Source organism: Gobius niger, assembly GCF_951799975.1.
Source record: "Gobius niger genome assembly, chromosome: 16".
In the NCBI taxonomy this organism is placed as follows: Eukaryota; Metazoa; Chordata; class Actinopteri; order Gobiiformes; family Gobiidae; genus Gobius; species Gobius niger.
Window position 1 is genome coordinate 8,350,092 of NC_136867.1, and position 23,058 is coordinate 8,373,149.

Below are 23,058 nucleotides of genomic sequence, written 5' to 3' on the forward strand. Positions count from 1 at the left end.
CAAAACAGACCTCAAACATTTAGTAGAACAATACCAGGACAGCATGTGCTCTTTAGTCTCCCCTCTACATACAGCAGCAAGTTGATCATTTCATTGAATAAATGAACAGTCGGGCATATAGCCTACAGTTCAAAACTCCTTACTCTCTAGAGAATTGGTTTCTGTGGGTCACATTGTTTGAATCAGTGAGATATGAAACTCATCCAGCTTGACTGTAGAGTCTCGAACAGGCTGGTTGGGTCTGAAAGGTAACTGCTGTTTTTTGCTTTTCCAGTTTGGGCTGCAGGGAACAAAAATCTTGTTTCGGGGCTAAGTTGAACCACCATACTCTCGTAAAAGCCTTCATAAACCTTAATTCAAAATGCAACCCATTTATGTTTTAGGTCAAAGTTAGAGATAATGTTCCAACATATTTAAATCCACAGGTGCCAAGATTGTGATACTTTTTAAGGCAATCCTGAATAAGTATTCCCCTGACAGGACATCACAATTGCAGTGCATTTCCAATAAAAGCAGCCCTTAATAAACAGAACAATTGAACATATTACACACACATTTATAGAGCTGGCGTTTTCTAATACAGTGTATACTCAAAAGTCAATTTTGTGCTTACAATCACTTTGGGTGGAAATATATGGCTTGAAACAAACAGACACATTCAAAGCTGTGAACAGTGGGACAAAAAAATAAAATAAAAATGGCAGGATCCAGGAAAGCCTGGTTAGGTCGGGCCCTACATGTCCATTGTGGATTCTATGCTGGTAAAGACATAAGGACCACGTATTGTTTACGTGTATAGTTGAAGATTTGAACAGGGTAGGGCAGATGGTGGACGGAAACGTGGTGTGGAGCTGTCGGGGCGTCACGGTGCTGATGCCGAGGCAGTGAACTCGATCCCATTCTGAGGCACAAAGAAGATCTAGTTATTAAATAGAAGTAAATTATTTTGAAGTTCTAAAACAGGCTTGACTTGACACAAACATTCACCGGATTCAGGAAGTAGTCGTGGCCTTTTGGTGTTGAAGTCTGATACTGACAAGGCTAAAAATCTGCACTCAGCCTTTCACAAATGTGGTACCTTTCTGGATCAGGGGAAATGAATGCAATTCACTGTTTTATGGTTTGAGCACTTCACTATGGAATTTTAGTTTTTATATTTTATTTCTAAACTTTTGAAATGCATAAATACATTTCTCATAAGGAATTTGGTGTAGATTGTTTGAAGATGTGCTTTTAGTATCAGACCACAACAAACATATTTCAAAGAGGTCTGAAAACGTACTGAACCCATTGTAAACACACAGAGCCAAGAGGAAGAAGCTGGCTGCTCGCTGTACAGGAATGTGTGGGCAGGTGTACAAGCAGCCACAAAGTTACTAGACTAGATCTGAGGAGGCATGGACGGAAAACAGAGGGTGTGAGGTGAGCTAATTTTAAACTCATTGCTGATCGCCTTTCTCTATACCTTTATTACAGTTATTACTTTGTAGATTCAGTGCTGAGAAATGCATGGTATTGATCAAGACCAAAACTCACACACACAAATCTACATTTAAAAAATGCAAGGGTTTGAAAGATATAAATATTTCTATCTTTATGTTTAAAACATGATACATTTCTTTCTTTTAGTTGCTTTTTGTTCAACTTTTTAAATGTTTTGCTTCATAAAGAATAAAGCTATACTTTATACATAACAAGTTCTGTGCACAAAATGTTTTTGGCTGACTCGGCCAGCATAGGGTAAAGATACTTCCTGTCCACATTTTAGCTTTTAGTACAAACAAAAAAAAAGATTTCAAAACAGAGTCAAAATAAACGTCGAGTTGCATGTTTCATGAAAATAAGTTCAGATTGTGGTGCCATTTTATCATTTGTTAGCGTAAATGAACGCTAATTTAATACAAATGTTAAAATAACACAAATATCTGATCAAATGGTTTATGAAACACACTCGTCTTGATGTGTATTTAAGTTTTATTCTGTTTTAATATCTTATTTTATTTTCAATTTACACTGGCCTCTGGTAACTGGTACATTTCCGGCCTCCTGCTCCTTCAGATACAGATGAACACAGCAATGGCAAGACAAGCCTCTATTACTAATTTTACTTTGCCTCGGCCAAAATCTAATGCACTAAAAAGTACATTTATATACCGAGCCACCTCGCACTGGAATATGCTACCTCAGGAAATTAAGAGACTAAAAAATCATCTTTCTTTTAAAATAAATCTAAAGAAACATGTAATCAGTCAAATACAAATAAATAACCTGACTTAAAGTTGCTTTGGGTATTGTAATACACCTTGTTTTGTTTTTCTCTTACCTCAATTATTTGAATGAGGAAATCTGTATTGTCGATGTGTGTTGTATAAATTACCCTTTGACTGTATAAGGTCTTTTGAATGAGAATGGACCCCAGGAAGAGTAGTCTTTGCGTTGGTAAAGACTAATGGGGATCCTTAAATAAAGAAATAAAGAAATGGCAGCCCCCAGTGGAGAAGTGTATTTAATGATAAAAGTTTAACATAACACCTGCACCAGAGAAGTTAACGCTACGTTTGGTCACAGCTTTAAATATAAAGCTACTGAGCATGTTTTCAATTATACCTGATGTGGAGAAACATTCACATAACATAAGCCTCTTATTAGCTAACTGTTGTAGCATTAGCAGTTTTGTTTACATAAGAGTTTATAAGAGCATTGAGTTGCCTTGTGTACGAAATGCGCGGCATAAAGAAGCTTGCCTTGCCCTGCCCTGCCCTGCCCTGCCCTGCCTTGCCTTGCCTTGCCTTGCCTTGCCTTGCCTTGCCTTGCCTTGCCTTGCCTTGCCTTGCCTTTATTCAGCTGGAGTGCTCTGAGGTCGTAAGTCATAATTTTCCCGAGTGAAAAAAATCCCAGTTACCAGTTGCCTGGAACGCAGCATTAGCCAAAAACATTTAGGCCTTTTTGTTCCATTGCCAGGTTTACAACCCATTGCATTTTTGAAATGTTTTCTTCATTACTATCTCCCATGGCCACACTCACGGTTTGGTTTGTCAATGTAAACAGACATTACATAGAAATGCTTTGTAACAAAGAATGATTGGTGTGATTGTAAATCAGGACAGCAGGGATCAAAAGACTGATCAAGATGAGTTCATGCACAACATGGAAAATCTCACTCCATGTCATTTACCTCCTCCTCATTATCATACTCAGCATATTCACTAAAGTCACCATAAACTGTCTGAAATTAAACAAAACAAATGTGTAATTATGAACAGATTATCAGAAATAAATTAGGATGGCATGCTAGTATTTAATTAAAAGGATTTAAAGCTGAGGGGATCCATGCACTACACCTATTTGTTTTACCTTGGTTCTATTGCTCATGAGCTGGACTAAAAATGCTACCACTTCTTTTTTGCCAACCGACTGGGCCTGTGACAATAAGAAGAGTTGTAACTCAAGAAGACAAACATGTTTCTTTTTCTCTCTCAGTCGCGTTGCGTCAATGTGTAACACACCACTTGAATGGCGTTCTGTCCGTTGTATCCCGGTTTGGTCAGGTCTGCGCCCGCCAGGCTCCAGATTTCAAGGCTCTCCAAGTCGCCACTGGTAGACAGACTGACAGAGAGAAATTATTTATTAGTTAATAAAACATATTTTTCCTTAGAGCTTATAAAGATTTGTTTGGGGGGGAGATGTTTGAATGATAAAGATGTTTCTCTTGTTTCTGCCAAACATATGATCTAAACCGGCATTCATCCTTGATATATCATAAGAAGACAAAATGACCGGCGTAATTTCAGCGATGCGGAGGAGATGCAGAGATATGCTGCCAGGGAGCATTCCTACAGTTTGTGTAACAGTGGGGCAACAGGTTAGGCCTGCAGCTGCTATGTAGGATGGGTCACTGCGGATAGACATCGTGACTCCAGTTACCTGTGGTCATGTTTTCAGACGCTCTCACCTGCACAGCTCCGTGCCCGCTTCGTCCAGTTCGTCGCGGGAGAAGTGTGCGCCAGTCCTCCTCAATAGCCTCACCACGTCCTTGTGTCTGAAGTTCACAGGGGGTAAATAAGTGTTACAGATTGTCTACTGTTGGAAACAAAAAGTCTTTATTCTAGTATTAGAGTCCAGTACAGTTTAGTATTTAGACTTTGCACTGGTTTTATTTTTCAAAAAGCTCCAAATTAAAAAGAGCCAAAAAATACTGTGATCTGAAAGTGAATAGAGTGATTTGGCAGGTTGTGACAAGTCCCTCACCCCGACAATAAGCCGCCCACGCAGAAAGTGACAGTAATGAGCAAGTCACAGTTTGGTTAAAAACCTAAACAAAAGCCTACCATAGACTCTACATGGGACCACATTGATAAAAACATTTATTTCATTCATATGCTGTGGCATGTGAATCGGAAGTGAATAAAAGTATCTGAAGCGACACAAGACTTCCTGTTGAGCGACAACGCTGGTATCTCCTTTGTGAAACTGGGAGCAGGCTGGTAGGACTGGTTCTTATGACACTCCCCACTTTTGTTCTAACCCCAACAACTCACGTTACACTCTGCCAGTCCTTATATGGGCATCAGACCTGTGATCGCCGTGGGTAATCTCATGCCATTCAAATGCCATCAAAAATGCTGACCAACTGAAAGGTATAATTACAGTACAGTCATTCACTTGAGGCATTAAACCCCACACACATTTGAAGAGTACAAAGTATTCTAATGACTACACAGAGAGTCCATCTGCCACGACAAGGCGGACATGTCTGCACTTGTAGAATCAACCGTTAGAATAGGATAAGAGACACTTGGCACGGCTTTAACGTTTTTACCCGGAGGCTAAGCATCGCACTTACACGTGGCATTCGAGGTACACACTTGGCAATGTAATTGAATCACAAAATAGAACAAATGCTTAGCAGAATCTAACACAGTGCTAGCTTTATTCTCTCAGAACAATCAGCCTCATCCAGAGTCAGTGCCTAGCCTGGTGTTTATTATGCACTACAGTTTAATGTGAGCATCAGGTACACTTGCAGCGGCTCTATAACATGACACCTTGAGGAAACCAAACTTTAAGTGTCCACAGATGCAGGTGACCAACAGGAAGATTTGAAATGTTTCAGCTTCATAATGGCTTGTATTAGATCCAGCCTTACCTAAAGTGCACTGCATTGGCCAGGGGAGTGGCCCCAAAACGGTCTTTAGCATACACGGTTGCTCCATGGCTTAGCAGGTACTGCACTGCTTTGAGGTGTCCCTCGCAACACGCCACGTGAAGAGGCGTCCGTCCGTCATAGTCCCCTAACGACAGATTACTGCCCTGTCGCACAAAACACACAGTACTCATTGTCGTTATATTGGACCAAAGTTCATATTGTTTTGTCCCAACAAAACATTGAGAAAATGCATAGGGGTTAGAGAACAAACACACATGTGACAAGAGACACTGGCCTAACAAGTCTGGCCTCATGCTTAGTTTTATGCTCTTCTGTGCTTCTATTAACCATCCTGTGCATTTCGCCGTTGAGACAAATGTTTTTCTAATAAGAAGAAACAACTTTATGGGTCAAAATCAGAGTGAAAGACAATGAAACCTTAAGATTCAATAACTAAATGTTGGAAACTACTGTCTAATCTCAAATCCGAGCAAATTTCTTTGAAGCGTTATCATTTTATCAATTATGTTACACTGTATGAATGTGCTTTGTGTACCATTTCTTTTAGGGCCTCGAGTGCCTCAATGTCTCCAATCCTCGCAGCAGCACAGGCCAGCGGGGGGGTCAGGGCGTCACGGATGGCTTCCAACTCCTGTGGCCAGAACAATCCCACATCAGCAAATGGAAAGAGTTTGTAAAACTAATTTTTACAGACTAAAAGAGTAGTATGTGTATGTAGTACTGTTAAATATCACTTATATATATCACAGCTGCAGTGCCCTCACCTCTTTGCAGCTGATGCTCAGAGATTTGGCAATGACTTGGATGAAACGGCTGTCACTCAGACACAACTTGGCTCCAGCGAAATCGGCCCTCATCTCACCGCGGAGGTTCTGACTCATCATCTACAAACACAGCGTTAAATGCTTCATAGATTAGGAGCCTGACTAATATGCTATATCTTGTTCAAAAGCACAGTAAGCATAATGATTCCTAAGCGACCAGACATACCCTTTTCTTTGCTTCTATATCCAGGTCCTTCTTCGCCAAAACGTAGGACAGCTTTGAAAGGGCAGCTTCGGGGGTCATGTCCCCGCCCCCTATCAGCCCAGCATCGATCAGGACCTAAGTCAAATCACACCCTTTCAGCTTCTCTCCGGTAGATGAACGGAGTAAATAAAACTATAGCCATCGCTGCAGGGGACCGTTACCTTTCCCGTGGCGTAGGACGTGGACACTGTTCCCCTGAGGCACTGTGTACAGTTGATAATTATGACGCCAGCATCAGTGGCCTTCTTCAGCTCGTCCAGGAGATCTTGGCGGTTGTCCGGAGCATTCCCACTGCCGTACGTCTCCAGGACCACTCCCTGCATCGGTGGCTGGAGGAAAGCCCTTACCTGGATTTAAAGATATGACGCTTAATAGTTGTTCCACTGGATTTACACAATTGCAAAAAACCTCTCGGGCAGAGCTTATTTCTGGCAGGACATAAACATGAGAGAAAAACTAATGTATACGTAAATACCAGATCCCAAAGAGAAAGGATGCTTTAATAATACAAAAAAAAAAGCAGATCAAGATTGCTGATAGAGGTGTGATGATAAATCTGCAGCTGCTCATCTTATAAAATCCAGATATACTGCTGAGTGTGCTGGCTGTTCAATGGTTCAAGAATTAAAACTGAAATTATTCTTCCATGTTATCTTTCCTGAAGCTCTCTTACTCCACCCAGCCTCCTAAAACCCCATCTGGAGCCACCTCCGCACCCGCTACCTCACTCTCTGGTTGGCTGGCACTGGGAGGTCCTATACCACATCATTAGCACTGGCAGACGACGCAAAAGGCAGATGACTAAAATGGCAGAGAGGAGAGCAATTAATCTGAAGGTGTTAGCAAGCATGAAGTCGCTTGGCACAACGGCGACAGTTACCGTAAAGCACTGGGAGAAGGTGACATTAAAAGTGCCCGTCAGTAATTTTTGATGCCATAAGCAGTTGGGTGATAAATGCTTGAAGGCGGAGGTACAGGAGCCTGGTGCCTAATCAAAACTTGCCCCATAAAACCAGTTAGAGGCCATGAGGAAGAGTTGATCCGCGAGCAGAGCAGAGGGAGCAGATTGAGACCGTAAAGTCACTGTTGCAGTAGTCCTAGGAGGGGGAGGTGCCACCAAACGTTACAGTATTGATGCCAATCCTCTCTCTTTACAGGGCGATCGGTCATGCCCCATATATCGCCTCATCGTCCTCAGGGATGAGCTGTGGAAGTCGCTGACATGAACGCAAGAAAGAGTAAAGTTCACTTAACAAATGTCATTGGTAGCTTTGCAAATTATTGCCTGGAAATGTATTTTAAGAATAGTGTTCAGCACTAAGTAGACCAGGAATAGGCAAGAGTGGCATGCTGACTTTTCTGGAGAGCCGGGCCTTCTCTTGGCAGCCACATTTAGAAACTTTCTTGTATAGTGCAGCATACGATCCTAAAAGGAGGGTTTGGGGGATCCCGAAGAAACTTGGAAGTATTTCTGTATTATTTCTGTATCTCTATTTTACACCAAATAGTGTTCCTAAACACTTGCTAAAATACACAATTGTTTAGGAACACTATTTGGTGTAATCATAATGCTCAAAAGCACCTTGGGCTCGATGTCGCCATGCCTACCCTAAGCTTCTACCAAAGAAGGTCAAATTGAAAGCATGATAAGCACATTGTCAATATTACCGATGTGGTCAGAACAGATGTTGCGAAATTTCTCAGACAAGTTGAGAAATCCGAGTTACAGATTAAACACAATTCCCTTCGGACCCTTGTTAATTATTCAGCTGTCGTTTTTACAAACACAAGCAACAAAGTGCAATGCTTTGCCTCTGCGCTTGTGCAACCCAGATACAGATCCGTGGTCTGGTTGAGTGAGTGCAGAACCAGTTTGCAGGCACTCACAGTGGCGGCCGTGATGCCTGGAAACAGCCGGAGCAGCCCGACGTTCCGGTTCAACTCCGTGCTCACTTGAAACTTAGCCGTAGTGTTGGCCCTCCACACTGTGTCCCAGTTTACTGCAGAGGGGAGGACAGAGGAGAGAGAGAGGCTTTTACTCCCGACATCAGGGCACACTCATTAAATATGTATCTAATGCATGGAGACAGACCGTCCCTCCGGCTTACTCATAATGTCCACTTCAGCGGTGGCCAGTGGTGCCAAGTTAGGAGAAGCGAAGGCATCAAAGCTCCCGGTGTCCACTTTGGTTACACGGTTCCCCCGATACAGTGTGTGGTGGAAATATAAGCCCACCTATAGGCAAGAATACAGAAACATATAATTAACAAGAAGAGGAAGAAAAGGAGTGGGCCTTATTCTACTTGACAAGTTTTTCCACTCTGCTAATTGCCCTTCTCTATGACAAAACATAAATCAATCCACAAATGTCTTATTGTATAGTACGAAAGTAGGCAACTTGTGTCAACTACTCGTACCATTAACTGTAGTCAAACTTAATTCTTAACATATTGGGACTATATTAGCTGATACTACTACTTATTGTCACATACATTTTATGAATTGTAATGTTCAGGTTGTTTAACCCATCTTTCCATGTGCTGCCGAGGGAATCCAGATCTCATGCTCCTTACGACCAATCAGTGTATGCTAATCTTTTCTTTATTTCCAATATTTCTGTGTTCAACCTACATATTACAGCAGGGGGAAGCAGGTATTCCCCTAAATTCAGACCATATTTATCTACCTCTGGAATAACAAATTGTCCAGCAATCAACAGCGCCCCCAAGAGGTTGTCCCTGCCGTCATTTCGTAATTCATATATGGGCACCTGAAATCAAGATGTTTTCATTTATTATTGCAAAGACATTTCCAGCATAAACCAAAAAAGCTCTTGTACCTGTGAACCTGTGAGGATAATGGGTTTCCCCAGATGCTCACACATAAACGACAGGGCCGACGCAGTGTAAGCCATAGTGTCTGTCCCATGCAGGATCACAAAACCGTCGTAGCTTTCATAGTTTTTCTATGCAACAAAGACACAGACGCAAACTTCAGTAAAACATGTGTGCTCTTGTGATAAAAGCTTGAGAAGTACCTCGATGTCCTTTCCAAATCTACCCCAGTCATCTGTCGTCATGTTTGAAGAGTCTAGCAAAGGACTGTACTCCATTATTGTGTAGACTATCCGCTTACTGGCTTTACTCGCCCTGCAAACACATAACAAAACTCAAAAAAACGGAGCATTCTCCAGCATTACAGAAACAGGCAACACACATTTTGGTTTAGCTGAGGTGCGGATGCAAGAGCGTGAGTAAAATGTCAAATGCTTCAAATTAATCGTTGACAAAGTGACTAATTTGTCTTTATTGAACCAATTTAACTAAGGTAGACAGAAGTTTTGGTGAATTTAAAGTGAGTTATGTTGTTTGGTCTCAGGGGGAGAAGAGAGGGAGTTTATGAAGCAAGAAAAATCTATTACGAATCACAAGAGAAAATGTCTTTCTTGTTCGCCTTGTTTTAGAAATGCATTAACAGTGGATCTAAAGTTATGCTTGCTGACAAGTCAAAGTCAATGATTGTATAGGAAACAAAGCAAGGTTTTTAGTCCTTTTAAGTTAAGCACAGGTTGTATTGTAAAAAATCGTTGCAGTGGGTTTTCATTTAGTCTCCACAACCCCCTTTCACATCATATAGATCTGCCTAAAAGCATGGACTGAGTAGCCGAATGGCACAGCAGGAGGAGGTCACTTAAGTCCACAGTTCAGCCAACACGAAGTCCTTGATTCTCTAATTAGGTTTAATCCTCACGTGACGAAGGACATATGGCGCTAATCTTGACGGACAAAGGAGCGCAAAATTACCATCATTCAGCATTTTGTATCTCTAACTTTCTGATACTGTACCAAGATCAAAATGTGCCTTAGTTTGAGATCTACATGCACAAGCGAATGACTTGATCTACAATTTCAGCATTTCCCAATGTAACATTATGTTAAGTGTCACAACGCACATGCAGTGAGTTATGGGCACAAGCAGGCATTCTTTTTATTATTATCGAGTAAACCTCAGGACTGCACATTTACACTCTTACTGCTAACGTGCATTTCCTGTCAGGCCACGCACACCCTGGATAACTCAAAGACGGCAAAACCCGTGAGCATTGCACAGGCACAAAGAAAAGTACCCGTCTAACATAGGACCAGAATTGGGCGTTGGCTTCCTGTTACAACAACACAACAGATTACAATTATGAGTTTATAAATATTATCAAAGACTTACATATTATTTCAATTCAAACTAAATAAAACTACATTGTATCATATTTGTTTCGATAAACTGCATGAAATTAATATTCTTGCATTAATGTGTGCAAAGCTTCTAGGATGAATGAATATTATTAGTGGATGGGGCTAAAATGACAAAAGTTCAAGCTTACGGCAGGACCAAGGAGTTTTCGCCATAGTAGTGGTAAAGGCAGGTCTGCAGGGCATACGTCTCATCATGGAGAATGGGAAGTTTACGCAAACTTTTTACAAAAGCATTGGCTTTTGGAGCGAGCACTGTGGATGACAACAAAAAGTGTCACATACTGTACACAGAAAGTACATACAATATGGCTCTGGGTTTACATATGTATTTAGAGTAAACACATACATGTGTTGTTGTACTGACATCTAGTGGTGTTATAGGCTAACGTTCAGTAATATTACCATCTAATAGAGATCACACAAGTGGTGCTGACTTGAAGCAGGCAATGTATAACATATCTCAGTTAAAAATGCAATTATTAATGTCCTCACACTGGCTTTCAATGTTACGGAGATGCTTAAACGTAATATTGTTGCTCGTGATAAAAATGCCACTCAGGTTACTAAAAACAGTCAAATAAGAGGCAATAACAACAGAACAAATCAATGGTTTATGTTTGATCAGGATCAATGATCAACCTTTGGATATTTATGTCCAAGTTCAAATCCTTGAAGTTGCATAATATCCACCTTACCCTAGAAAAACATGTTGATGTTACTCTGTGGGTCACAGTCAGGGGTCATAATACTCCCAGTTCTTTGTCAATGGATCAGTGAGTCAGTTTTAACCTACATTGATCTGTAATATCTGTTATGTATGAATAATGTAACAGCTGCTCTAGTAGGCTACATACACTCAATGTTTGCTTTGCTAACTGATGCTGCTAGCATCAACTTCCTCTAAGCTGTCCCTTTCAGGACACACGTGCTGCCTGCATGTTGTTGGTGTTGTTGTTGTTGTTGTTCTGAAGGAAATCAAAGGGTCCACATACATGGGTAAAACATGCCCAGTAAATTAACAATCATATATACACCCAAATATGACCATTACGCACGAGCAAGCCAATGTTACCATTGTCGTGAAGCGTCATCCCGATGGTTCCTCCAGTGTTGATGACAAGAACCCGCGCCTCGGCGGAGTGAGGGGAAGCGAGCGGTTCAGTGGTGTTGTCAAAAGAGCTGCAACTCGACAACTTTCTCCTACGTGTCGGGTGTAACTGGCCACTTCGCGATGGGCTGATGTCGTTAGTTTCTATGAGATCTAGGGTCGGCTGGGAGAGTGCTCGGGCAAGAGATGTCAGGCTGTTAAAGCTGTAGTCCGCCATGATGAGCAACGCGTGCACTGGCTTTAGCTGCGGGTTAAGAAAACTGGCTCTGAAGAAGGTTCACCGCACCTTGCCCGGGGTCTCGGTGTCACGGACCACCCTCAAGGACACGATCGACAGTTACGGCAACTGCATGACTGTTATCTGCATACATTAAACACAATACTGAACGTGAAGCGATCTGCGTCTTTGTTTAGGTCCTCGTTTTCCAGTATGGTTTGCTGGATCCTCGGTATGTTATTCTGATGAAACATTAGTCTGATGCGCGCCGTGGTCTGACGTCACTTGCGTGGGCGTGGTCACTGTATTCCATGCACGTGCTCAACTTTTAAATGTCACATGTGATCCTCGGGTTTCAAGCTCCCGGTGTATCAACATCCAGCTCCAAGCGACCCTTATAGTGCTGTAGCATTCAGTGCTAGTCATGAGGTAAGTCTTACAGAAAGGTTTACAAACTTTTTCAGATTGAGAGGGAACAAGGCTGTGGTCTGAGTCATGCCTGAACCAAGACAGAACAAGACATTTCATTCCTAATTGGCAGTTTACCAAGTAGGCTACTAGATTACTATGAAGCCTTTTTTCCCCGTCAAAAAAATTCTCGTAGAGGCAAAAAGGACAAAAGCTTCTGCTATACAAAATTGACTATTATAAGCAATAAAATTGAAAGCATAAATAATCCTGTATTAAAGATTAAAGGAAAATAGATTTCAACAACATGACAGTTTCCCTTAATCCGTAATTAATAATAAGATTCAAGATGGATAACAGTTTTTTCTCCAGTTTATGGGCGTGGTACATTGACAGTCCATTGCATACTGTCATGGATGTTTACACTATTATTACATGGTTCCAATGCTTCAAACCATCCCCTTTTCTCCGACACATTTTAGTTCTGCATCCTGCACAATATTGCCAAGTTTAACACAAATCATTCACTTTTAATTCCCACAGGGGACTGAAGCTTTTCTGTGCTCATATTCCTGCTCTAACCAGAAGATGGTGTCATTCATCTATATTTATCATGCCGATGACTTCAAACAACATAAAGATATAAAGTCTTTCTTCCTTTCCTTGTTTTGTGAGTTAAATATCAGCCTTTATTGCCGGTGCAGAGATTCAAACAGAATGTCACTGTAGGGCGGCATTTAATGTCATTGTAAAAGTCAAACGATCAAACCCCCCCGTGTAAAAATAAGTACACAGTCCTTGCATGTTGGTCGCATGGAGTTAGTGTGGGCAGGAGGTGTGTGCTCCGGCCGTGGACACGCAGGACACGGCGCCGCAGATGGAAGTGAATGAAAGCCGCGAGAGGAAGTGGCGGCTAAATGCAGCTCCACACCTTTCCGGTGGAGTAGCAGCTCGACTAACGGAACGACGAAAGCTGTGTGTATTTGACAAGATACGAGCCGCGAATAAACGGTAAATACACTTAAACGTGCTTTTAACGACTGACCACGAACGAGCACACATGATCTTACGCTACATCCCCCGAAGACGCCTCGTTTTACACCGCATATGTTTAGTTTGTAACTGCTAGCCGACGTTAGCCGTTTAGCTCAGCGCTAGCCAGCTCGGCGACATGCTAGCGTTAGCTTAGGAGCGGTGTTTAGCTGCCATGAGATGCAACTAGCTAATTTTGCTCGTCTGACCCTCCTCCTCAATCTCATTTCAGGGCGAGAAGAGTGGGTCCCGTAAACGGATGGTGTTGCTGTGACCGAAAGGGTGTTTTGTCTCCACTGAAAGCCCCCAGCGACGTTTTCTGGTTTGGTGGAATAACCACAGAGGACAGCGTTTCTCCGGCACACTGAGCGGCACAAGGGCGCACCCGGTGAGGAGGACCCGCCACTCGTGAGCACCACACGGGAGCCACAGAACACCATCCCCTCTCTCCTATCTCCTCTCCCCGCTTGTTTCTATTGAACACAAGTATGCTCCAGCTGCCGTGCGAGCTAACACTGTGTTAGTTTTCCGTACCATGTTGTGAAAGAGGCCTGTAAAGCCCTGTGATACTCAGAGCACTGGGTCTCGACTCCCAAGTCATTTGTGGATACCATACTCAATACCCTTTTCCTCGATACAGACTTTGTGCACGGACATCTCCCCAAGTGACTTTTGCGTGAGGAATGGTTTCAAGATAAAGCACAGAGACGTCCATTTCAGTGACTGACACCGTATCTTGAGCTTAACGTGTGACATTTTTCTTGGTAGATTGAAGTATTTATGCTCAGTTGCTCAAAATGGGTAAAATGTTCTCAAAAATATTTGGCAATAAAGAGATGAGAATATTAATGCTGGGACTAGACGCTGCCGGCAAAACAACAATTCTATACAAACTCAAGCTTGGACAGTCTGTTACTACAATTCCCACTGTGGGATTCAATGTGGAAACTGTCACCTACAAGAATGTCAAGTTCAACGTGTGGGATGTCGGGGGCCAGGACAAGATTCGGCCTCTGTGGCGACACTACTATACGGGCACTCAAGGGTTAATTTTTGTGGTGGACTGTGCGGACAGGGACCGCATCGACGAGGCACGACAAGAGCTTCATCGCATCATTAATGACCGGGAGATGAGGGATGCCATCATCTTGATATTCGCTAACAAGCAAGACCTCCCTGATGCCATGAAGCCCCATGAAATCCAAGAGAAGCTTGGATTGACGCGCATCCGAGATAGGAATTGGTATGTTCAGCCGTCCTGTGCCACCACAGGTGATGGACTGTATGAAGGCCTGACATGGCTGACCTCAAACTACAAGTCTTAATGATAGAGAGCTGATGATTTTAGGTCCAAATGTTAAAGTGTGAGTAACAAATAATCTCTCAATGATATGGTTAAGAAAATGTTGATTATCTCCCTTTTTAAGTTTACCCGACCACTAATTTATATTTAACTGGGTTTGCTGGCTTGGAGTTCGCTTTTATCTTCTAGCAGGCCTGTCACCTGTATTACTTCGGGGGGGCTTGTTTGGTCAATATCGGATTATTTGATTCAAACATTGAAGCCACTGAGATCACCGCCTTTGCCTATTGTTTCTCCTGTTTTGTATCATTTTCTATCAACTCTGGAATTTTATTGTCCTTGGACTAATACCGGTTTCCAGGAACTTTGTTATTTTCTTCAAAGGTGACATTGTTCATGTCAAGTAGCCTACTTTGAAGACTCTGGAAGGCATTTTTTTCTACACAGTACTGTAACTAAAATGTATTTCCTGGATTTGATTGTCTGCTGCAAGGGGAAAATGAAAGTAACCGTTGCTTGCATCTTTTTGTCATCAGTCTTCACGAGAGAAAAGTGACTTCAGACTTGTTCCGTTACCCCTCTCCTTCCCTTATGTGGGCTATATAGTTCCATGATTGACCTTCTGTGTCATGTCTTGATATATAATTGTGCTGAAATAGGCCGCAGTAATTTACACATGCTTGTTGGGATGCTTTTTTTAATTTTGGGAATACATGTAGTCAGTCGACTCAATCTTTCCAATGGAATGTCATTCAGCTCTTGAGTGCTCTCAATCTAACCCCACAGTCGATTAGTCTCAGTATTGAGACAGTATATGATAGCCTCTATCTGTAGCATGAGTATACAGAAGTACAGTAACCCCACTTCAGATGCCATCTGTTCTGTTAGGGGATGCTGCTGATTGGTGACAAGTTGCAAAGGCCATGTGGTGCAGCTCTTATTTCTAATTTGACTGTGGAAAACATGTACATAACATTTCATTGTAATGTCTTATTAAAAAAGTGATTCAAAATGTTTGTGTCAGTATTGCATTATACAATATTCTGGCATTAAGTAGTTTAAGAGAAAGGTTATAGAGAAAGTTCAATGTTCACCTTTAACTAGCGGACCACTGCATATCAGAGGTCCACCTGTGGAACAGCAACAAACATTTTGTACATTTTAAAAGTCCCTCAGCCTGTCTGACGGATCGAGTACGTCGCCGCAGCAGAAGCCTGAGTGAAAGAAGTTTCCGTCAGACAGGTCAGGTGACATGACAAACACAACTCTACAGCCATAGTATCCATTGTTTCTGGTTAGCGCTTTTATTGGCATTGCACTAAAAGTATATCAATAACTTGAAGGTTTTTTTGGTCGTTGTGTCCATTAGCCACTGACAGCACTTCAATTAGGCTGTAGTGGTCACTTGGGTTTCCACCACTTCATTACAACCATATGATCTCCTGTGCTTTACTAGCTGAACTGTGGGCCCTGGGGGAAGGACAGACACTGTAAGCAACATTTATAACCTCTCCCCTGGTCAGAGCAGACCTTGTATTCTCGCTGAACTCAAATTCCCCACGCTTCCGGGGAGGAAAGCATTCAAGACGGCTCCCTCTGAAACGCACAGCTTGGTGAAAATGTGTTTTAACTTGAAGGTACGGCCACAGGTTCTTGCGACAGCTCTGTAAGCCGTTGTTTTCCAAAGACATTGCCACTGCAAGTAGACAAACATCTGAAATAATCCACACAAGAATGTTTATGACAGATGTTTGTGGTGGCTGTTCCTATGGCGACAGTTTAATGGGATCTTTGCTAGTTTCGCACGGTTGTTTGCAGCTTCCTTATTTTACATAGAAACAGGAAGTGTGGGACGAAGGCATAATTTCTTTTTTAGTCAAGTTCTGCAATGCTGGAAAATATAAGTCATCGTTTCGTGAAAGAAAGGTGAAAGCCCAAAAGTTAACTGCCGGGTTGAAATGTCTTTGTAATTGGTTTGTTGTTCTTGTGACTTTTCAGGGGTGTGACCAGTCAGCATTACATATCCATATTTCCTCTGTACCTCAACAAGTCCAAAATGCATCATAAGGAGAGGTAATGCCCAATCCCAGGGTTTACAATGCCACACCCTGCTGAATCCTTAAAGCCACGCCATGGAACTTTCCAGGTTACAAGTTGCTTAATCACCTCAGAGTAGTTTTTATTTCTACTTGTTAGTTAAGTATCTGTTACTCGTTTAACTGTGGGTGCATCTTTAAGTGGCAAAAGCTTCATGTTTACTTTACACACTGTCAGTGAACAGGTCCCTGGTAATTTTACTTTTCTGCACCCTTTTTACACCCTTTGGCACTTATAAAGCAAGCTGTGACTAATGAAGTCAAACAGGGCTCAGTGTTAAACAGGTCCGGAAGTGGCTGAAAGTCGTTTGAGGTTTCCTGCTGAGGTGCACATTCTTGAATGCCAAACTAAAATGCCATGCATATCCTCCGATGCGTGTAGAATGTGTATTCTGGACGCATTTTCCCCCTGAGAGGACGTCACCTAAACAGCTTTAATTTCTTTGTTAGTCAAAGTCAAATGTTTGATAAACTCACATATTAAAATCAAAGTAAAAAAATCAAGGGCCTATGGTAGTGGTGTATTTGTGTAATTATAATAGTTAAATGCTTATTTACTGGCATTCTGTTGTTTGTGATTGTCTGGGTTGGATACTTTCCTATTTATAGTTCATTGTGAAAGCCTGAAGCCCGGTCTCTGTGAAGAATTACAGGATGTCAAGCACAGACAGAGTGAGCCGGTCCATCCCAGAACCATGCCTGCTGTGTTTTTCCAGCTGCAGCAGACAGGGGGTCGCAAGAAGAAATGCTCAAAGTCGCGTCTTTCCAAATGTAAGCAGTATTACATTATAGAGAGAATGACACGCTTTCAACTGTTTTTCATGTGTGGGAGTAACCTAAGATTATAGTCCAAGTTTCACTAATGTAGACGGACGGACTTCAATGTTTCCTGGTTATATGCATTTGTTTTCTTTGTAATAATTTGTAATGTATTGCAAATGTAATAGATTGTAAAAACTGAATTATATTTTTTTCTGAGGTCCCGCCCTTTGAAGAGACAAACCAATGAGACAAGCTTTGAAATGGCCTGTCAATCACTGGGAACGAGGAGTAGCATTCAGAGGAGGGTGCTTCAAAACTTCCCTCTCTCCTCATTTTGCAGACTTTCGGACCATCACTTTAAAGTACACGACAGGTTTGATCATAATTAACACAAAAATGTATTACTAAAAATGTCACCAAGTTTTTCCCTTGCATTTCCCCTATTATTTTAATCCCTGCAACGTCTACAGAGGCCCATTCGACTTAATTTGTCAAACATTGTGCCACCGCAAAGCCCTGGTAGAGCATCTTCCCATCCTACCACACTGGCCCTGACTCACCCCTGGGCCGACTATAGCCGACAAGATTGCTGTAATTACGTAAGGGCCGGCATTTAGAGTGACAATGTATTCGCATTAGACGGCAGTGCCTCCTATAAAAGCAGTATCAGTTCTCTTTCGGAGCAGTGCATGTAGTGACTCAGGGCAGTACACACACGTTATCGCTCACCCCCCTCCTCCCCCGGTCCCTCTTCTTCCCCTGGCGTTGGACTGCCACTTGCCATAATGATGACAAATACTTCGATGTGTAAGAGTGCCGTGGGGCCAGTATTCGACTGCCACCTCTGTGTTAGACTGGTAATGTTTCAAGGACTAGATCAATACAAATATACTGTACCATCATCGATATCATTCACACAAGCGACACGCCTTTTTCTACATTAAATAGCATAGATGAAAAGAGACAGCCTTGAGGGGGACACAGACAGACCACTACCAAGGCGTTGACCCTGCTTTGTAAACTTTTTAGATTACAATATGGGTCTCTAGCATAGGAGTAAGATTGTTCTCTCTTTTTTGCCTAGTGTCAGTTTCATCTTTGCAGCCTTTTTCTATTTTTACCCATCCAATTTTGATGTCTATTCTCCAGCCACTCCCTAATAGTTGGAGAGAAAATGAATCTTCCTTTCTGGAACAGTGTCTGCTGGCTCCAGGGTGCAAGAGTACAGTGACACAAAAGCTCCTCTGTGTCACTTGGCTCTGTTGCACCCTACTTGCCTCCCCGTGTTATCTTATTTTAAAAAGAAGCCTGCAGTTGTGGATAAATTACAGAGTGCGAGCAGAGGATTTCTATTGACACTCTGAAAGCACAAAGCCCTCTTATTGTGGATCGTGGGCCTGCAGAGTGGCGTCCCATAGTTAATGCCGTAATTACCCGGCCACAATGCCTTACTCGGCGGTTTCTTAAAGACTTGGCCCCCTTCCAGCTTTTCCCCTCACAGGTAAAAATGTACTACAGCGTAACACCATCTGCTGAAACTGGCCCCATTCTGTCGTGGAGCATGCAGCAGTTCCCACATCGGGTAAAGAATGTGTCAGGCCACCAGATAGTGATGAATGTAATTTTAATGTGAAACCAGATTAGTCTTCATTGCTGCAGAGTGTCCTCATTTAACACATTCCCCCAAAGTGCTAACCTAATTAATAGACCATGAGACGGGAGGATTTCAGTTTTCAAATGTCATTTATAGTGATGTTGTCCAATGGAAAGTGAAATTAATTTTGCCATACAGGACTATTATGTGAAAATGTTCAAAAAAAGTTTTGAAGTAGGCCGCCTACTTTCCCTTTTCTCTCTCTCTTTCATGGCACTGTGATTAGCAAATCAGCCTCACAACCAAAAAGTTCAGGAGGTACAGTATGGGTTGCAGCGGAAGATGCTTTATCAGCAGTTGTATTTGTAGAACATTATATTACATTTGGTTGAATCATCAATACTAAAATATGCACTTGGACAGTTTTTCAGCATTTCAACACTTTTCTTTTCTTGTTTTTCTTACTGAGTAATTTTTTGGGAGAGTCCTTTTACTTCTACTACTTGAGTAAAAAATAGTCTTATTTGGGTAAACATTGTGGCTGCTGTACCCACTTCTGGTATTTACTTGCTTTACTGTTTATTCCTTCTGAATAATTTTTCTCACCTCTGACTGCATTATTTGGCTCCACAAAGCTCTCTTTCATAATCTCCATAAAGTACTATCTATCCAACATAGAAACAATTCATATCACAATTTGCTAAATTAGATCTTGGCAAGGACTTGGGGGTTCCTATCAGTGAGTTTATTTGAGCCAAGGTTGCAGTAAGTGACAGAGACGATTTCCCAGTAGTGATTATGTCATGATCTACTGCAGTAATTCATAGTTTTTGTCAGAGCAGCCACTAATCTCACTCCCTGTCTCATATGATAGGACAAATCCCTCCCCAAGGCCTACTGTCATTTTGTAGTTCTGTAAAGCACCCATAATCACAATTATGCTGCAGGTCAGAAAGAGAAAAAAAAAAGGTGGATTGCTGATTGGTGACTCACCTCGTCCACGTTTGTGCACTTCTGTGGAGTATTTACCAAGGCCTTGAGTGTGAACCCCACCCAATCGACTCAAACATTTTTATTTGGCCTCCCTGTTTCACTTGTGCTGCTGCGCTGTGTAAACACACAGCTGCTTGAAAGGCAGAGGGGCCCCTGCATGCCTGTGGGGACGTCTTGGTTTTTAGCTGGAAATCAACTCATAATCTTGGAGCTAATCTGGGGCTCTCAGTGGAAACTCCCACACATGTAGACGCAGCCTAAATATAGAGGGGGTAATGTCTAAATGGGTTTCATTGAGGTAAATGGTGATTACAAAACTATATTATTCTTCTAGTCAAGGTCAGTATCATTATCATCACATCATAAATTATCAAATGACATAATACTTTTTTTATGTACAGCAATAATTTTATGTAAACTAAATGAGGTCCCCAGCGATCGTAAGAACCAGGATTTAAGTTTTAGGGCCTACAGTGTTTCCTATTTATTATGCAGCAGATTTGCTAATAAAATTCTGTTGTTTCTGGTTTGTCCAGTGGGTGTCTCTTGTCTCTCAGGCCCCCTCGATTAAGTTTATCTGTTTTTGTGAAATATTTTTTATTAGAGGATTATATTGGAAGACTTTAAACATAATAAAGATCCTCCCTATCCCTTTATCAAGATTCAAAAAGTGTATCAGAGAGGAAAGGGATCTTCATCTTTTGATTAAACAATTATAAAAAGATGAGATGACAGTTTCTACTGATAGGCCTACTTTTGAATTATGCTAATAGTAACCTAACTGGAGGCTATGATAAATTGCCCAAAGATCTTAAATCTGTTTACACAGGTGTGTCTCTTTGGAATGGTTCTGGGCTAATCCTGTCTATTTAGTGTTCTAGATTACATTACCACAAACTCAGTGGAGTAATGAGTTTGGGCTTTTGAAACGCATGCAGTGGGTGGAGGAGCCAACATCTTCAATGCCACTTTTATATTCATATAAAAAATCTGAATATGTGAATAAATGTTTCACATGGGTGACTTTTCCTGCTTATGAATGATCAAAGCTACAATGCAAAGCCAAAACAACCAGATTTTTTTTTCAGAACCACTTGGATTCCAAAATGTAAAAGGAACCTCCTGGTGTCTTCTTGCAGTAAACTGAGTGATAGAGCAAAACATGGCGGCACGGCAGCGCAGCAGTCGTGCTCAAGGGTTCCGGGTTTGATTCCCGCAGAGAAAGGTCCCGTAACATTTCCATGTGGGGTTTGCATGTTCTCCTATCTTCATTGAGTTTCTCCGGGTGCTCCGGTTTCCCTTACCACAAAAACATGTACAATAGGTGAATCCTCCAGTCAGGTGATTCTCACCATCATCCTGGCTCCATATCTGGAGATGGGTCCCCGGGCACGGTACTGCCGCCACACACTGCTCCTTACAGGTCGTCCCAGAGGTGTCGTAGGATGGGTCAAATACAGGACAGATTTTCATTGTTGTATAATGAGAAATAGAGCACCTTAATATGCTTCATTTGCCACTTAGGTTATGAGTAAACTACATTTTCACATCAATATAAAAAAGAAATGAAATGGTCATATAAAATTGTAGTATACTTTTATGGTTTCTGACTAAGGCGTTGTAAAATGCAATACAAATAGTGTAGATAATATCTAATCTAATTACTGAACAACACAGATAATTACAATACAATACAAATATAATAACTTGTGATTACTCAAGTCTTTTTTCTGATGTGTAAGATATGAATTTCTGGACAACTGTAATCTGGGTCTTGTTGGTCTAAAGGTATTTCCTCACTTGTAAAGCTCTGTTTCAGCAACTGAAACACAAAGATTTGTGCAATATTAGTCACACAGCGCAATATCTCCCAAATATCCCCAAATAAACATTTAAGAAGGAAAATCTAACCTCAAAAAAACGTTTCTCTATTTTTGGGTTAACGCCTTCAGTTCGTTGCTCATAACAACATATAACGCAGGTTTCTGGACCAGCAAGCAATTTCAAGGTTTCCACCAAAGGAACGACTGACTGCAACAGAACAAGTACGTTGAGTTATCATTAATTCATGTGATACTTTTGTGGGACAGGTGACATAAAGAAGCCAGAAAGAACAGGACAAAAACATATACATGTAATAGAATGGCTCCTCCTGCTCATGTTCTTAAATAACGCACTGGCAAAGACCGCTATATTTAGAAATTACCTGTTCATAATAAATGCAGTCTGCCATTAGGATATAATGTGGATAAGGCATGAAGTCAGATACATCTTCACCCCTGCAATTCAAAGCAACACGGGTTAATAATTAAATCTTATCTGAAGAACTATATATATGGTGACACAAGTACCTGCTAAAATAATGCAGAAAATAGTAGTTGTTTACAAACCATTTTAGTACCTTGGCAGTTATGGAGCCTGTGTTGACAAGATCCAAGTTTTCTTGAATATTCAAATCAAGAAGCGTCTGCAGTTCTTCCAGATCAGTCACAACAACTTGAGCCCTGCAGAACAATACCAATGTTACTGTCTGCTAAATACACCTAGAACAGGCTGTAAAAAAAGAAAAGAAAAGAGGATTAAAGTAAAATACGCCTTACCCCAGTGTTGCAGCCATAATGCCAACAGCTCCTGTCCCAGCTCCCAGCTCCACTACCCTCTTTCCAGCCCATGCTTTCACTCCTTTTTGTGAATCAGTGAATTGATTTGTCTCCAAATATTTGGAAAGAACGATGGCAGCATCCCAAACTACACAGCCCACGTCTCCCATGTAGCACTGCCGAAGTTTTAAACAAGAACCGTCCCTTTTTTCAAGTTCTCTGATAAAATAATTTGTCTGACTCTCGTGCTCCGCCATGATAATTTGACACCGGAAAAACAAACCCACTTCCGGTTGGTTAACAAAATAAAATAAAATAAAATAAAAATAGTCAAATCAAAACAAAATACATGTACATTTGATACGTAATGATATGTTATTTTTTATATATGTTCTATCGCTTTGACCAATAGTGACTTTATATCAATATCCCAAAAATAAACTCCGTCAGAGAGAGGATTCGCGCCCAAAGTACTTCTCCCGCCGCGTTCTCCCCAGCC

The 23,058-nt window shown here is 41.6% G+C and overlaps 3 protein-coding genes across 5 annotated transcripts; 1 reads left to right on the forward strand and 2 right to left on the reverse strand.

Annotated features, from left to right (window-relative positions):
* Window positions 1-12,173, reverse strand: aspg (asparaginase homolog). Of its 3 annotated transcripts, XM_079574168.1 has the most exons (17): window positions 11,519-12,172; window positions 10,575-10,698; window positions 9,234-9,345; window positions 9,036-9,161; window positions 8,883-8,966; window positions 8,305-8,431; window positions 8,084-8,196; window positions 6,358-6,543; window positions 6,158-6,271; window positions 5,932-6,051; window positions 5,703-5,798; window positions 5,147-5,310; window positions 3,953-4,039; window positions 3,507-3,606; window positions 3,355-3,420; window positions 3,176-3,226; window positions 1-901 (listed from the first exon to the last, which is right to left on the reverse strand). In XM_079574168.1, the coding sequence occupies exons 1-17, from the start codon at window positions 11,769-11,771 to the stop codon at window positions 863-865; spliced, it is 1,962 nt and encodes a 653-aa protein (XP_079430294.1). In that variant the 5' UTR covers window positions 11,772-12,172; the 3' UTR covers window positions 1-862. The 3 variants fall into 3 exon arrangements, with proteins under 3 accessions (XP_079430294.1, XP_079430295.1, XP_079430296.1); XM_079574169.1 differs by lacking the exon at window positions 3,176-3,226 and having other exon boundaries at window positions 11,519-12,173; XM_079574170.1 differs by lacking the exons at window positions 3,176-3,226; window positions 3,355-3,420 and having other exon boundaries at window positions 11,519-12,173.
* An 804-nt stretch (window positions 12,174-12,977) lies between these two features.
* On the forward strand, window positions 12,978-15,519 carry arf6b (ADP-ribosylation factor 6b). The gene is made up of 2 exons (XM_079574328.1): window positions 12,978-13,190; window positions 13,444-15,519. The coding sequence occupies exon 2, from the start codon at window positions 14,009-14,011 to the stop codon at window positions 14,534-14,536; it is 528 nt and encodes a 175-aa protein (XP_079430454.1). The 5' UTR covers window positions 12,978-13,190; window positions 13,444-14,008; the 3' UTR covers window positions 14,537-15,519.
* A 6,099-nt stretch (window positions 15,520-21,618) lies between these two features.
* On the reverse strand, window positions 21,619-22,856 carry vcpkmt (valosin containing protein lysine (K) methyltransferase). The gene is made up of 5 exons (XM_079574142.1): window positions 22,560-22,856; window positions 22,350-22,463; window positions 22,166-22,238; window positions 21,871-21,990; window positions 21,619-21,781 (listed from the first exon to the last, which is right to left on the reverse strand). Exons 1-5 carry the CDS (start codon window positions 22,814-22,816, stop codon window positions 21,677-21,679), a joined length of 669 nt encoding a protein of 222 aa, XP_079430268.1. The 5' UTR covers window positions 22,817-22,856; the 3' UTR covers window positions 21,619-21,676.
* Window positions 22,857-23,058: the final 202 nt, after the last annotated feature.